Source organism: Epinephelus lanceolatus, chromosome 3 (genome assembly GCF_041903045.1).
Source record: "Epinephelus lanceolatus isolate andai-2023 chromosome 3, ASM4190304v1, whole genome shotgun sequence".
In the NCBI taxonomy this organism is placed as follows: Eukaryota; Metazoa; Chordata; class Actinopteri; order Perciformes; family Serranidae; genus Epinephelus; species Epinephelus lanceolatus.
Window position 1 is genome coordinate 46299238 of NC_135736.1, and position 12294 is coordinate 46311531.

The 12294-nt window shown below is 38.9% G+C and overlaps 1 protein-coding gene across 2 annotated transcripts in view; it reads left to right on the forward strand.

The window, feature by feature from the left end:
- Positions 1–12294, forward strand: part of myom2a (myomesin 2a) — a 46753-nt gene that overhangs the window by 9603 nt on the left and 24856 nt on the right. Inside the window, exons 7-13 of one of the 2 annotated variants that reach the window (XM_078166478.1) lie at positions 4091–4179; positions 4292–4330; positions 5819–5983; positions 6260–6421; positions 8403–8544; positions 10232–10431; positions 10517–10570. In XM_078166478.1, the coding sequence (XP_078022604.1) occupies positions 4091–4179; positions 4292–4330; positions 5819–5983; positions 6260–6421; positions 8403–8544; positions 10232–10431; positions 10517–10570 (851 nt within the window). Of the gene's footprint in view, positions 1–4090; positions 4180–4291; positions 4331–5818; positions 5984–6259; positions 6422–8402; positions 8545–10231; positions 10444–10516; positions 10571–12294 lie in introns of both variants that reach the window. The other variant, XM_033624052.2, reaches the window with a different exon arrangement.

Sequence of the window (12294 nt, forward strand, 5' to 3'; positions counted from 1 at the left end):
TAAAAGAGTATAAATTAAAATCAATTATGTGTTTAAAAAACACATAAAAGGCGAAATAAAGGTGCAATTTTAGGTCAAATCTAATATTGCAATTTTAATTAAAAAAGCAAGTTCCACTTAAAGCTGCAGTTTTTACTGAAAAAAGAAAATGCCTCTCTTTTCTGCCTACCACACGCTGCAAGAAATGAGATGATGTGGTACACATGCAAGAAATCCTATCGCTGTAAAGGAAGAAAGGGTTTCAAACTCACACATGTACTGTCTTTACCTCTTGATGCCACTGAGCACAACAAGTGCATCAACACTTAACCCCGTCTTGTACAGCTTTACAGTGCACAAAATGTATGAAACCTTGAAATGTGTAAAAAATAAAAGAAGCTGTTGTACAAAGGGGAAAGCAAAGGGCTTAGAGTTCACCATTGTAGAGCTCAATAAAACCTCCTATACGACTCTTGAGTGTTTAATACTTAAGTGCTCTACGTTTACTTTTGATGCCAAACATTAACAGAAGGGTGGCTACAGAGAGAGGACTGTTAGATTGAGGGGAAATGTCTGGCCTGCTGGCCCATTTGTCATCCTCAAGACTCCTCAGCTGTTCGTGTCAAAGTGCTGACCTTTGCGTCATTCGAGCCATGAATTCCTCCCGCTGCTCTCTCCCTCTCTCTCTCTTTCTCTGAGGCATTGAATATCTCCGCCGCTCCATCATTGCATTACAGGGTCAGCGAGGAGACTGTCATTTATGTCTTTATGAAAAATTAAGAATTTTCGCATTCAGAGTCCAAGTGAAAGGCTTTATTAGAGGAAGGGCACAGACTCTCCGAGTCCATGTCCCCCACAGCTGAGAATATGGATCGTCTTTTAAAATAGTCCAGTTCAGGGTGAAGGTCACATTTCTTCCTTCTATTCTCACCCACCCACTCGACTCTTTTGAAGCTGCTGCCTCAGTGCACCTTCTTTTCAATCTACTCCCAACATGTGAGGTCACTCTTCAATAGAGCCAGTACATTATGTCTTGTAATCGGAAACATTGATTTGACGAGTTTGCAGCTGACCTTGAAGAGCCACAGTAGTGCTGTTGAGGAAAGAAGGACTTTAACTGCTCCGTGTACAAATGTTTAACTCTGCATTACAGTGCCAAGGCTTTAGGATGGGCTCATCTTCAGCTGGTTTTAGTCGCTCATGCTCAAATCCTTTTCGTCTGTTGAGTGAATGTCCATCGGGGAAGGGAGGGACATGTTCTAACTCTTCAAAATCCTATTTCCACCCTCCAACTTTTACAGCAACAGTTTAGATCAGACTTTTTTTCCCTTTGATTTCACCTCTCTGACCATATCACTGCCTCCCCTGCCTCTGATTAGTGCTGGGACTCCTGGGTCCATATGTAGCCTAAGAGGGTGCAGGGCTGAGTAAAATCACTTCATCTACATTTTGATTCACAGGAGACAATGTGTAATAATAATAAATCATTATAATGGACTCATAAAAGACATTACAGTGGAACATCTATCAAATATAAGGCAGTAAAGTAAAGTCGTCAGCAACCGTCATGAAGTATTTATTGCTGCCTTCAAAGAGAACTCATGAGCTTGTGGTTACAACATGGAAAGTCGTGCACAAGATCTGCTGCGGTCAAGTAAGTGGTGAGAGCACCGCTGCTAGGCAACAGCGACCGATGGCGTCTATAAGCCACCGAAGCTAACAATGGTCTCTGTTGACGATAATGTGTTGTTGCTAGGTTGATGAAATGTATTTAAATGCACAGTATTCATGTGATTACAGTTTTTTAAGACTTCATAATTTAAAATTTATCCTTTTCATACTTTATTTAATCAGGAATCACATTGAGATCAAGATCCCATTTAAAAGTGAAACACAATTACAGAGTAAAAAATAAAATAAAAAATAAATAAAATGATAATGATAATGGGAATGACACAGAAATATAAGAATAAAATGCGCATTCTAAAATAACTTTGGTTTGGGTTTTTAAAATCAATTAACAGGAATAAAATACATATACGTGTAGATATGTAAAAATATACATTTATATAGACAACTGCATGACCACTTATAAATTAATGCATTCTGAATTATACTTGGCATAGGCATAAACTAGAATAAAAATACAAACATAACATTATCACACCTAAAATAGACTGAACCTCCAACCAAATCTTTTAATCACCCTATCGATATCAGGGTGTCAAGTTTCAGTCTACTCTGTAAATTATTCCAGCCAGTCGTGAGAACAGGTGTTATAACTATAATGTGTTAGACAAAGGAGTGATGATAAATAAGGTGGTAAATACATTTTGAAGTTGTCTTTTATAGATGATCTCATCTGACAGAATTATGACAGAAGACAAAAGGTATGAATCAGTTTGAACATATAAGATGCTCCCAGCAGGTGACCTAGCAACGACTACCAACACTTTACAAATGTTAGTCAGATTAGGAAAAAACAAAGGCCACTTAAGGGGAACTTAAGGGGAGAAGTGGAAAACAGTGACAATACGATGAGAAACAGATCTGGATCAAAAACCGCCATTTTCAGTCTGGAGGAGCAGAGTCAACTCATGTCAACATGTAAATGTTAAAGCGTTATGTTAAACATGCATTGAGTCAGATGCAATAACAATATGTTGTGACAACTTCTACATGTTTTTTGCCACTATGTAGATTTGACCTGGAATTTAGAAAATAGTACCTTAAGTTAGCTAACGTTAGCTAGTAAGGTTAGCCTGACAGCAGTGCATCCATCATCAGTGTTGAAATACAAAAGACAGCAGATTTACTCACCTGGCTAAAAGCAAGATGGCAGTTGATTCAGTTGATCCAGCCACACACAAAATAGTAAAACACTAGTCCATAGCCATTGGTAGCTTTGTCACCTTCTACCTATGCCAATCCTCAATGCCTATGTGCAGTTTCACATACATTGACCATGTCAGTGAGTAGAAAAACGTGGGACAGACAGAATGACTGACTGACAGAATGACACACTGACAGTTTCCATGATTATGTACAGCATACCATACCATGACTTAGTCATACCAAACATTAGAAAACAACACCAACATTGGTCCACAGGGGGAGCCACAGCGATTGGTCGCATTTTAGCCATTTTGAAGCATTTTTCTGTTGTTATAGCGCCACCCAGTTGCCAATTAGAGTTAAATTTCTCCAGTCACCTTGAGGCGTCCTGTTCTACATATCTACCAAGTTTAGTAAAAATCCATATGGCGGTTAGGCCTAGATAAGAAATTAGCTCTCTAGCACCCCCATTTTGTTTGATGGGGTCAATAATGGAGGGGTCCCCTCAGATTATGTGTGGTCATATGCCTACAAAGTTGCGTGGTGATGGGTGAAACCCTTGAGATGTTATACACCTTTATGTGATGAGCCACGCCCTCCGCAATATTAATTGCCTTATAGAAGCTCAGTTTTAGTAAGTTTTCCAACTTTTGCCAAGAGGGAACTTTAGATATTGGTCCCTAGATTATGTTCACCCAGTTTCATGCAGATCGCTCAAACTTCCTAGGAAGAGATCCATTTGAAGTGTTTTTCAAAAAATTCAAAATGGTGGAAAATCTATATAAGCGGAAGTTATGGGTTCTTGAGGCAAATGTGTTCCTCATGAGAAGAGGCATCTCTGTGCAAAGTTTCATGTCTCTACGACATACGGGGCATGAGATATGCCCATTCAAAGTCTGCAATTTCAATCGGTTGCTATAGTGCCCCCCTTTGGCCAATTGATGTAATATTGCTTCATTGGCATCCTCCCATGACCCTCTACCACTGTGCCAAATTTCACATGGATTGACCAAGTCAGTGAGGAGAAAAACGTGGAACAGACAGAGTTTTCGTCATTATATAGTAAGATCACATCAAACATGATTTTTAATTTTCTGACAATACCTGCAAACAAGCTCTTAATGCACAAAGATTCTGAGAAAATTTAAATTGAAATCATCATATAGTAATACTGAGCATATAAATAGTGACTTTTAAATGTGTAAACCTATGGATACACATTTTGTATTTAATTGAATTACATTGTGACATATTTCTATGCTGTCTGGTCCTGTAGGTGTGTTGTGAGAGATACTGCTGAGTACAGCGCCGTGGCCACCAACTCACACGGCACGGCTACCAGCAAGGCTCTAGTTACTGTGAAGAGTAAGTCATTCTCTTATTCTGGCTCCGTACTATTATTATTATCATTACCGTACAGCACCATTATTCACATCTCATGTTTCTCCCTGTAATTATGATTTTATTTTCTTCACAGGCGCAACAGGAGCCGGGGAGCCCTCCTATCTTGGTTTAGGTGAGGGGAGAGAGGGGGCAGGAGCTGGGGTGTGGGGCAGGCGGGTCGTTTTAATTTTGGTTGGAATCAGGCCCAGACACAACCAGTTCAATCACATGGGCCACAAATAGCAGAGCATGTGAGAAGCCTGATAAGTAGTGGAAAGTATTGTAAGAAGCTGATGTCCTCTTCCAGGCACAGACAGAGTGAAAAACAAGAGGAACCTCACAGTAAATAGTTCAACCCTTGATGATTTAATTAAATTAGAAATGAAAAAAAACATAAATATATTTGCTTAATATTTTAGTATTTAGGAAATTAAATCATGTTAAATTAAGCAAATTGTTTCCCCCACCATTAATATTCAGAAAGGCAGTCCATAATGTCTCCTACTGTGCCCAGTGGTGGTCCAAATAGTGATCTGAAAATATGAAACACATTAATTAGATTCATGAGTCCACATTTTTGTGCAATTTATACAAGCATTATTACGGTGCTCTCTTTTAGCCAGTCAGTGATATTTTAAGAGTGCCAGAACAAGGTGACTCGACACGTCGTTGCTTCCATTTTCCTTAAATTTCTGAAAGTTTTTGTACACCATGAAGTTTACAGGAATACTTTATGCCCCCAAATATCCATTTTTATTATCGATTACTTGTCATGTTGAATTCATCAAAAAAACTTTGTCTTTCTCACATGAACGATGAATCCAAAAATAAAGGAATACTCGATGAATTGAAGTAAAACATCTCTGTGTTTAACAACATTAAAACTATACAAAAACATCTGTTAACAAACTCTCACACATTTATCATTTGTTCACCGGTTGAACCGGAGGTAACCAGGGTGAGAGTAGTCTCTAACAATGTGTTTGCAGTGTAAAACTCTGCAGACAAAAACAGGCACATCAGAGGACACACAAAAAAGCACCAGACTGGAGAGTAAAGAGCCGCTGTGCTCATGTGCGCCGCCATCTTGCAGAATAGGGAGCTGCTGGTCTACCATCGCCTCGATTAGTTCATTTGTTTGTGTTATTTTGTGACTTTCCTGAATAGGTGCTACCCACAACAAAGTCACACAATGACACACAAACTGATTGGGGGCAATGGTAGACCAGCAGCTCTCACAGTCAGTGAGGTAAAATGGCCGTTTTTGTCAATGGAATCTGGCTTTAAAGAGAGCATAGATAAGTTTCACTTTTAGTTTAGTGCCCCATTGGAAAGGCTGTCTGGTTGGGAAGTGCTGAGCATACACCTGGATAAACGAAACCTTGATTATACTGCACGGGGTGTATGAGAGTATCGTTTTGCTGATTCCACAATTCTACAGGTCCTGGGATCCCTGGTGTTCTTGGCTGGTTTTACAGATATTTGACATCTTCTGTATCATTTTGAGTTCTGCATCAACATTTTGGTCGTACATAACGTCCACCTCTTGGATACTCAACCCAAATAGACTGTGTTTCAAATGTTAAGCACTATTAACAGTCATGTTTCACTTCCTGCCTAGTGCCCCGTATGAGCGAGGTTCATGCCAGTAAGCTGGAGGTGAGCCTGCTCGATCGGTTCTTAGTGAGCTTTGGTGTGGAGGGTGGCTCCATCAGTCTGGTGTGTTCTATGGTGGTCATCCCCGACCTCCCCAACGTACCACCCCTCGCCCAGTGGTACAGAGATGGTAAGGGATTCATTCAGTCGTTCATTCAGGAGTGGAGCTAACACTTGCTCAAGGACACATCAGCATTGTCACTGGTTTTCATTTATTTGGATTTTATTTAACTCAGTTTTGCTTGTTCCAGTATGTTCCTTTTTAATTTATATTTCATCTGCATTTTATTCTTAGTTTATATATCTGTTTATTTTTATTGTTCCTCCTTAGCTTCCTCAGCTGGTTGTGTGCTAACTGTGTATTTTCGTCACTCTTCACTGTGACTTTCATCTCATCTGCTGACAGATAAACTGCTGAAACCAAGTAAGCTGGTGGAGATGTCTGTGGGTGGAGGCTCGGCCCGTCTGACGCTGCCTCACCTGGCCAAGGATGACGAGGGACTCTACACCCTCCGCATCTTTACCAAGGACGGCACCAGCGAGCACAGCGCTTACCTGTTTGTTTCCGGTAGGGTGCTTGACTCTGCATCATGTGGCATTTTAACATCATTAAATCATCATCACATGGGGTCACATTTTCTTGGAAATCTATTGGATTGCTTTTCCGCAAAAAGGGATATTTAGAACACATGACAGGAATAAAAAGAGGAACTGCAAAGCGGCTATTGATAGTCACCATGACTGAAAAAATGCTGTTTATCAGGTTGTTTTCTTTATTGTTAATCCGAGAAATGTATTAATTTGGCTCATGGTGGAGCAAATATTCAGATCTTTTACTGAGGTAAAAATGGCGATGCCACAGCGTGGAAATACTCTGTAACAAGTAAAAGAGCTGAATTAAAATTTTTACTCCAAGAAAAGAACAAAGTATTGGCTTTCAAGTATACTCAAAGTCCCAAAAGTAAAAGTACTCATCGTGCAGAATGGCCAATTTCAAAATAACATGTGTCATATTATTGAATTATAATTATTGGTGCATCACTTAAATGCTGCAGTTGGTAAAGATGGAGATAATTTTAACTGTCTACAGGGAAGCTTTCCGTCCGGGGATCAATAAAATATTATCTTAAAGGGATAGTGCACCCAAAAATGAAAATTCAGCCATTATCTACTCACCCATATGCAGAGGGAGGCTCAGGTGAAATTTCAGAGCCCTCACAATACTTGCGGACATCCCAGGGGGAGGGGGGGTAGCAGCACAACTCCACCTAATAGAGGCTGACAGCGCCCCAGATTCAAACGTCCAAAAACACATGTCTCAACTGCCTCTCTGCACCGCACACTTGTGAACGCGGCGAAAAACAGTTCAAATGACGTTTTTCCAAACAGCTTTTTATGTCGGGGCTTCAGGACACTTGGATCACTACGGACGAGCAGTATGGAGATATTTTGTGGTTTCAATTATGTGTTTTTGGACGTTTGAATCTGGGACGCCATAAGCCTCCATTAGGTGGAGTTGCGTTGCTACCTCCTCTCCCCTTGGATCTCCGCAAATGATGTGAGGACTCTAAAACTTCACCTGAGCCTCCCTCGGCATATGGGTGAGTAGATAATGGCTGAATTTTCATTTTTGGGTGCACTATCCCTTTAATCTGTCATGTACATTACAATTTTTTGTTAAATATATATTTTAATAATAATTCAAATCTGCAATTAACTAAAATTGTCAAATAAATGTAGTAAAAGGACAATATTCACCTCTGAGACGTAGTGGAGTAGTAAAATATAGTAGCATGAAATGGAAATACTCAAGTACAAATACCTTAAAATTCTACTAAGTACATGACTTAAGGTGTTGAGTTACTTTTAACAACTGAATTTGGCCACTTCATTACAAGAGACAGTCTGTATCTTTGTTGACGAACAGCTGGAGAGATAAATGGATGGATGGATAAATACCAGTAGTTAAAGTTTTAGGACTGAAGCCAAATGTCAAACCTTAATAAATGTCACATCAGTTGTACACAGCATGTAATAGACTCAGTTAAAGTTCAACCGCTTCCCACCGAACCTGATCCCAGGATGTGCCCCAACATGACAGAATAGTTTTCCTTATATCTGGTCTGCCGCCCATTAATTAGTGAGTGCTTCAGTCAGGATATCTGCAGCTCCCACAGTAATTGCTATACGGTATTTGGTTTAAGTTTGGATGCAAATTAAAGGAGTTATGTATAATTATTATAATTGACAAGCACACACCCAAATGCAAAGACTAGATTTAAGCGACTCTGAAGGAGAAGAACATATAGCACATGAAAAAATTTTCTTCACCTCCTGAAAGCTGTTTCCTTCCACTGAAGGAAGGAAGGTTGAGGTTGGGGGTGTGGTTATTGAGCTTAATAATTTTATTGTACGTAATGTGAATTCTTGTTTTTTTTAATAATTACATTTGAGTTTAGGTCTTACCTGTCTGTCTATCTATCTTTACCTCTTCCTGTCTTCTATTATCCCTCCTACATCCCTTCTAACCTCACGTTCTTGCTCCCTAGATGCTGCCCCCCCTGTGGCCGGGGCCCCTGGTGCACCAATGAGCGTGAAGGCATATGACATCAACTCAGACTATGTCCTGGTTGCCTGGAAACCCCCCAACACCGTCATGGAGCCAGCAATCACCGGATACTTTGTGGATCGGTCAGTCTGCACCCTGAAAACTCTTCAGCCTTGCTTTTTATAGCGCAGCACACTAACATGAATACAGTCAAATAACGCCGCTGGTAATGCCAAGGAAACTATTAAAAGTATGATATGATGTCATAGTTTTTATTTAAAGCCGCACTGATCGATATTTTTCATATTAACTATAGATCAAATGTGAAATGGGTTGCTTAAAGAGAATAATTCTCACCAGCTCTGCAGCTCTAAAGAGCCTCTCAGCCTCTTTTAGCTCATTGTTTCACTGTATGGTTCGATTTTTCAGTTAATCGAACAGTAAATTGACAGAATAATCTCTGGTTACAGACATAATGAACATGGACAATTTTCCCTGTTTCTTTGACATTTCATAGATTAAATGAAGAAATGATTGACAGATTTATCAGTATTTGTTTATTTTTTTAGATGATTTTTATTTCAGACTTTTTGTTTTCAACCCATTGTGAAGAATTAATACAGATTTATCTAAGAAGCATTAAAGTTTAATGTATTTTATTTACCATTTACTTTTATTATTGTTGGATTTGAATGTGTTGGCTTGTGTGTTTTTAAAAAGGCCTCTGAAAATTAAAATTGTCATTATCAGAAAAAACAGGTTTATTGCGGTAGGTTTTTTTATGCCAGAGGTGTTGTGTTTTCACGTTGTCCTTCCATCCGTCTCATTTTTGTGAGCGAGATATCTCAAGAACGTCTTTAGGTAATTCCTTCAAATTTAGTAACCAAATATCCAGCTGGACATATTAGATTTTGGTCGTCAAAGGTCAAGGTCATTGTGACCTCACAAAACATGTTAGTGGCCATGACTCAATAATTCATATGCTAGATATCACAAAATTCCACACAAATGTCCTAAAGGATAAAATAATGAAGTGGTGACAGTTTATATCTAAAAGGTCAAAGGTCACCCTCACTGTGACATCATCATGTTGTGTATAAAACACAAAAAAATTCTGGCCATTATTCAGCATCCTATCTCAGGAACAGAAGGGGAGACATTTGATCAGATACTGAATCGGTGACTCTAATCTTTGGTGCCCATCTTGAAACTGCTTCTTTGCAGCAACGTCCACAGCCTGTTAGAAACACTGTCAAATATCATGGCCTCGTATCACTCTGGAGAGACATGGATGTAAACTGTAACTGCGACTTGACTGGGTCACGGAGGCATACAGCTGAGGCATACAGCTTCGGTAATTCTAGTTTTACATTTTGGTGCATGATGGTCACAATAAACATAGCAAGAGAGGAGAAAAGAAAAAACAAGTACTGCAAAAGTCAGGAATCATTAATATAAAATGAATGAATGAAAAACATGTAGAGTATACCTCTTTTTAAATAAAAACAGCTGGACAGAGTTTAAAACAAAGCGTGAAATGTGCAAGATATTGACTAAGGAATGTGCACGGCATAAAAATATGTGCAGTGTGTAAAAACACTAATCATACTTTTAATATTTACATTTAATTATTATATAAAGAGTTTGAGTCATGTAGTAGGTTAGAAGGTCCTGGGACTACAGTTTTGTGGATGTACCCTAAGTGTGCACTAGATTTTTAAGGAACAATTGTGAATTCTGGTCACTTTACACAGTGACAAGTAAAAAAAAATCCAATTTCATATGAACATGAAAATGATTTAATTTCCTGCCAATGTCCTCTCTGTGTAGGTGTGAGTGTGGTAGCGACACCTGGGTCCAGTGCAACGATGCTCCAGTGAAGGTTTGTAAATACCCGGTGCACGGCCTGAAAGTGGGCCACTCCTACCACTTCCGGGTCCGAGCCGTGAACAGCGCCGGCATCAGCAGGCCGTCCCGCAAGTCTGACAAAGTGACCGCCCTTGACCCCGCCGAGAGCGAGAGGCTGCAAGGTACCGAGGAAGGTAAATACAGAATACGCACCGACGGGGTACAACTGTTTCCTAACAGGTCTGTTGTTGTCGTCTCCTGCAACAGTGATAAAAATCGAAGGAAAATACGACATAGTGATCAAGGATGATGACCTGGAAGGTACGGTAGAATACAAAGACTGGTCCCGGTTCAGAGATTTGCTTTTAATCCTTTCACACCACTTCATCATAACCTCACACAGATACTAACACCTGTCCCTCTTTGCAAACCTCATCAGCACTATCATAAACTTTACATTCAAATTTTAAAACTAGAATTTTGTAAATGTTATCCTTGTTCCTTTTCAAATTAACATCCCATCAATCACCTCATAGCTGATCATTACGGCTTGTTGCAGTGCATCACATAAACATAAATGTTTCAAACATTATAACAACAAATCAGCTTTTCTGGTTGATTAAGATCTCTCATCTTTCTCATTTAACAAATCATAAACGCCACATGAATCAAAATCTTATTATTCTGAAAATACATCACATTGGATAATTATCTTCAGATTTATTTCTTAGAGCAAGGTTTTAAATCTCGTATCAAAATTATGTGATTAAAATCCTGACATTGTTCTTATTTTGACTTAAGGTTGATGATGTCACAAGAAACATGGCACCTTTCAAACATTTTCAGCCACTAACCAAGACAGACTCCTGAGATTAACATCAAAATTTTGCGGGGTGTCGGTGGCTTAGTGGTTAGAGCAGGCGCCCCATGTACAGAGGATCTGTCCTCACTGCAGCGGCCCAAGGTCGATTCTGGCTTTCGGCCCTTTGTGTGTCACTCACTCTCTCTCTCTCCCCCATCACTCACTTAGCTGTCCTATCCATTAAGGGCCTAAAAGCCTGAAAAAATAATCATTAAAAAAAGAATTTTGTAATGAAGGTGTCAGAGATTATTTTTCTTTAATCTTAAATCATTTATATTTGTCAATCTTGTTCACATTGAATTCTGAGATATGAAATACTGATTTTTACAAAGTCAACCTCGCTCTTTTCCATATAGGTGTGACATAAATGTAGAATTCCTTTATTACATTTTTATTGTATCATGTGTCAGTAAAAAAAATACTTTTCTACACACTAGACAAGCTTCTCTAAAATGTTAAAATCAATGATACTTAAACCAAAAGTATTTAAAAAGCCTCATCATCTACACTTTCACATCAAAACTAATCTGTCATCTGCTCTAACTTGTTGATTGTAATGCGTCACAGAACAAACCATCTCCCCGTCTCCTCCCTTTCTAACTGTTGTGGTGCCATCTTTGATTTAACTCCACCTCTTCCACTCATTCTTTAATCATCTGAAGTGTTTTTTAAATGTTTTCCATTAAACCACGTAAAGTTTTTTTCTTCCTACTCCAACGTGTGTCGAGTGTCCCCTTCTCTACTTTAAAACAAACTTTTAACACAAACACTAAAAATTAAAAAAACATGTTGTCATTTTTCACATGAGGCTATTGTAGAAGTCCCACATGTTACTGTGAAGCCCTTAATTATTGCCAAACTTTAGGTCCAAAGAGTTTTAAAACGGCTCTTTTACAGAAATATAAAACTCACATTATATCTGTGCCTGTAGGATTTAGGGGTTTTTTCCCGTTGCTTAATTAAATAATAATAATAAATAATTTCTCGTCTTTCTTTTTAAAAAGCTGAAAAAAGATGGGGGGGTTTTTGCCAGCAAGCAACAGCTCTCCTGTGGCAATTATAGAACTTAATTCAAATAATAACCAAAATTTTCACGGCTCAGCTTTTTGGAAAGACCAGAGAAAGAAACAGTAGAGCACACGTCAGCTTAAATAAGACAGGATTTAAGCTCTTTATTGGAATT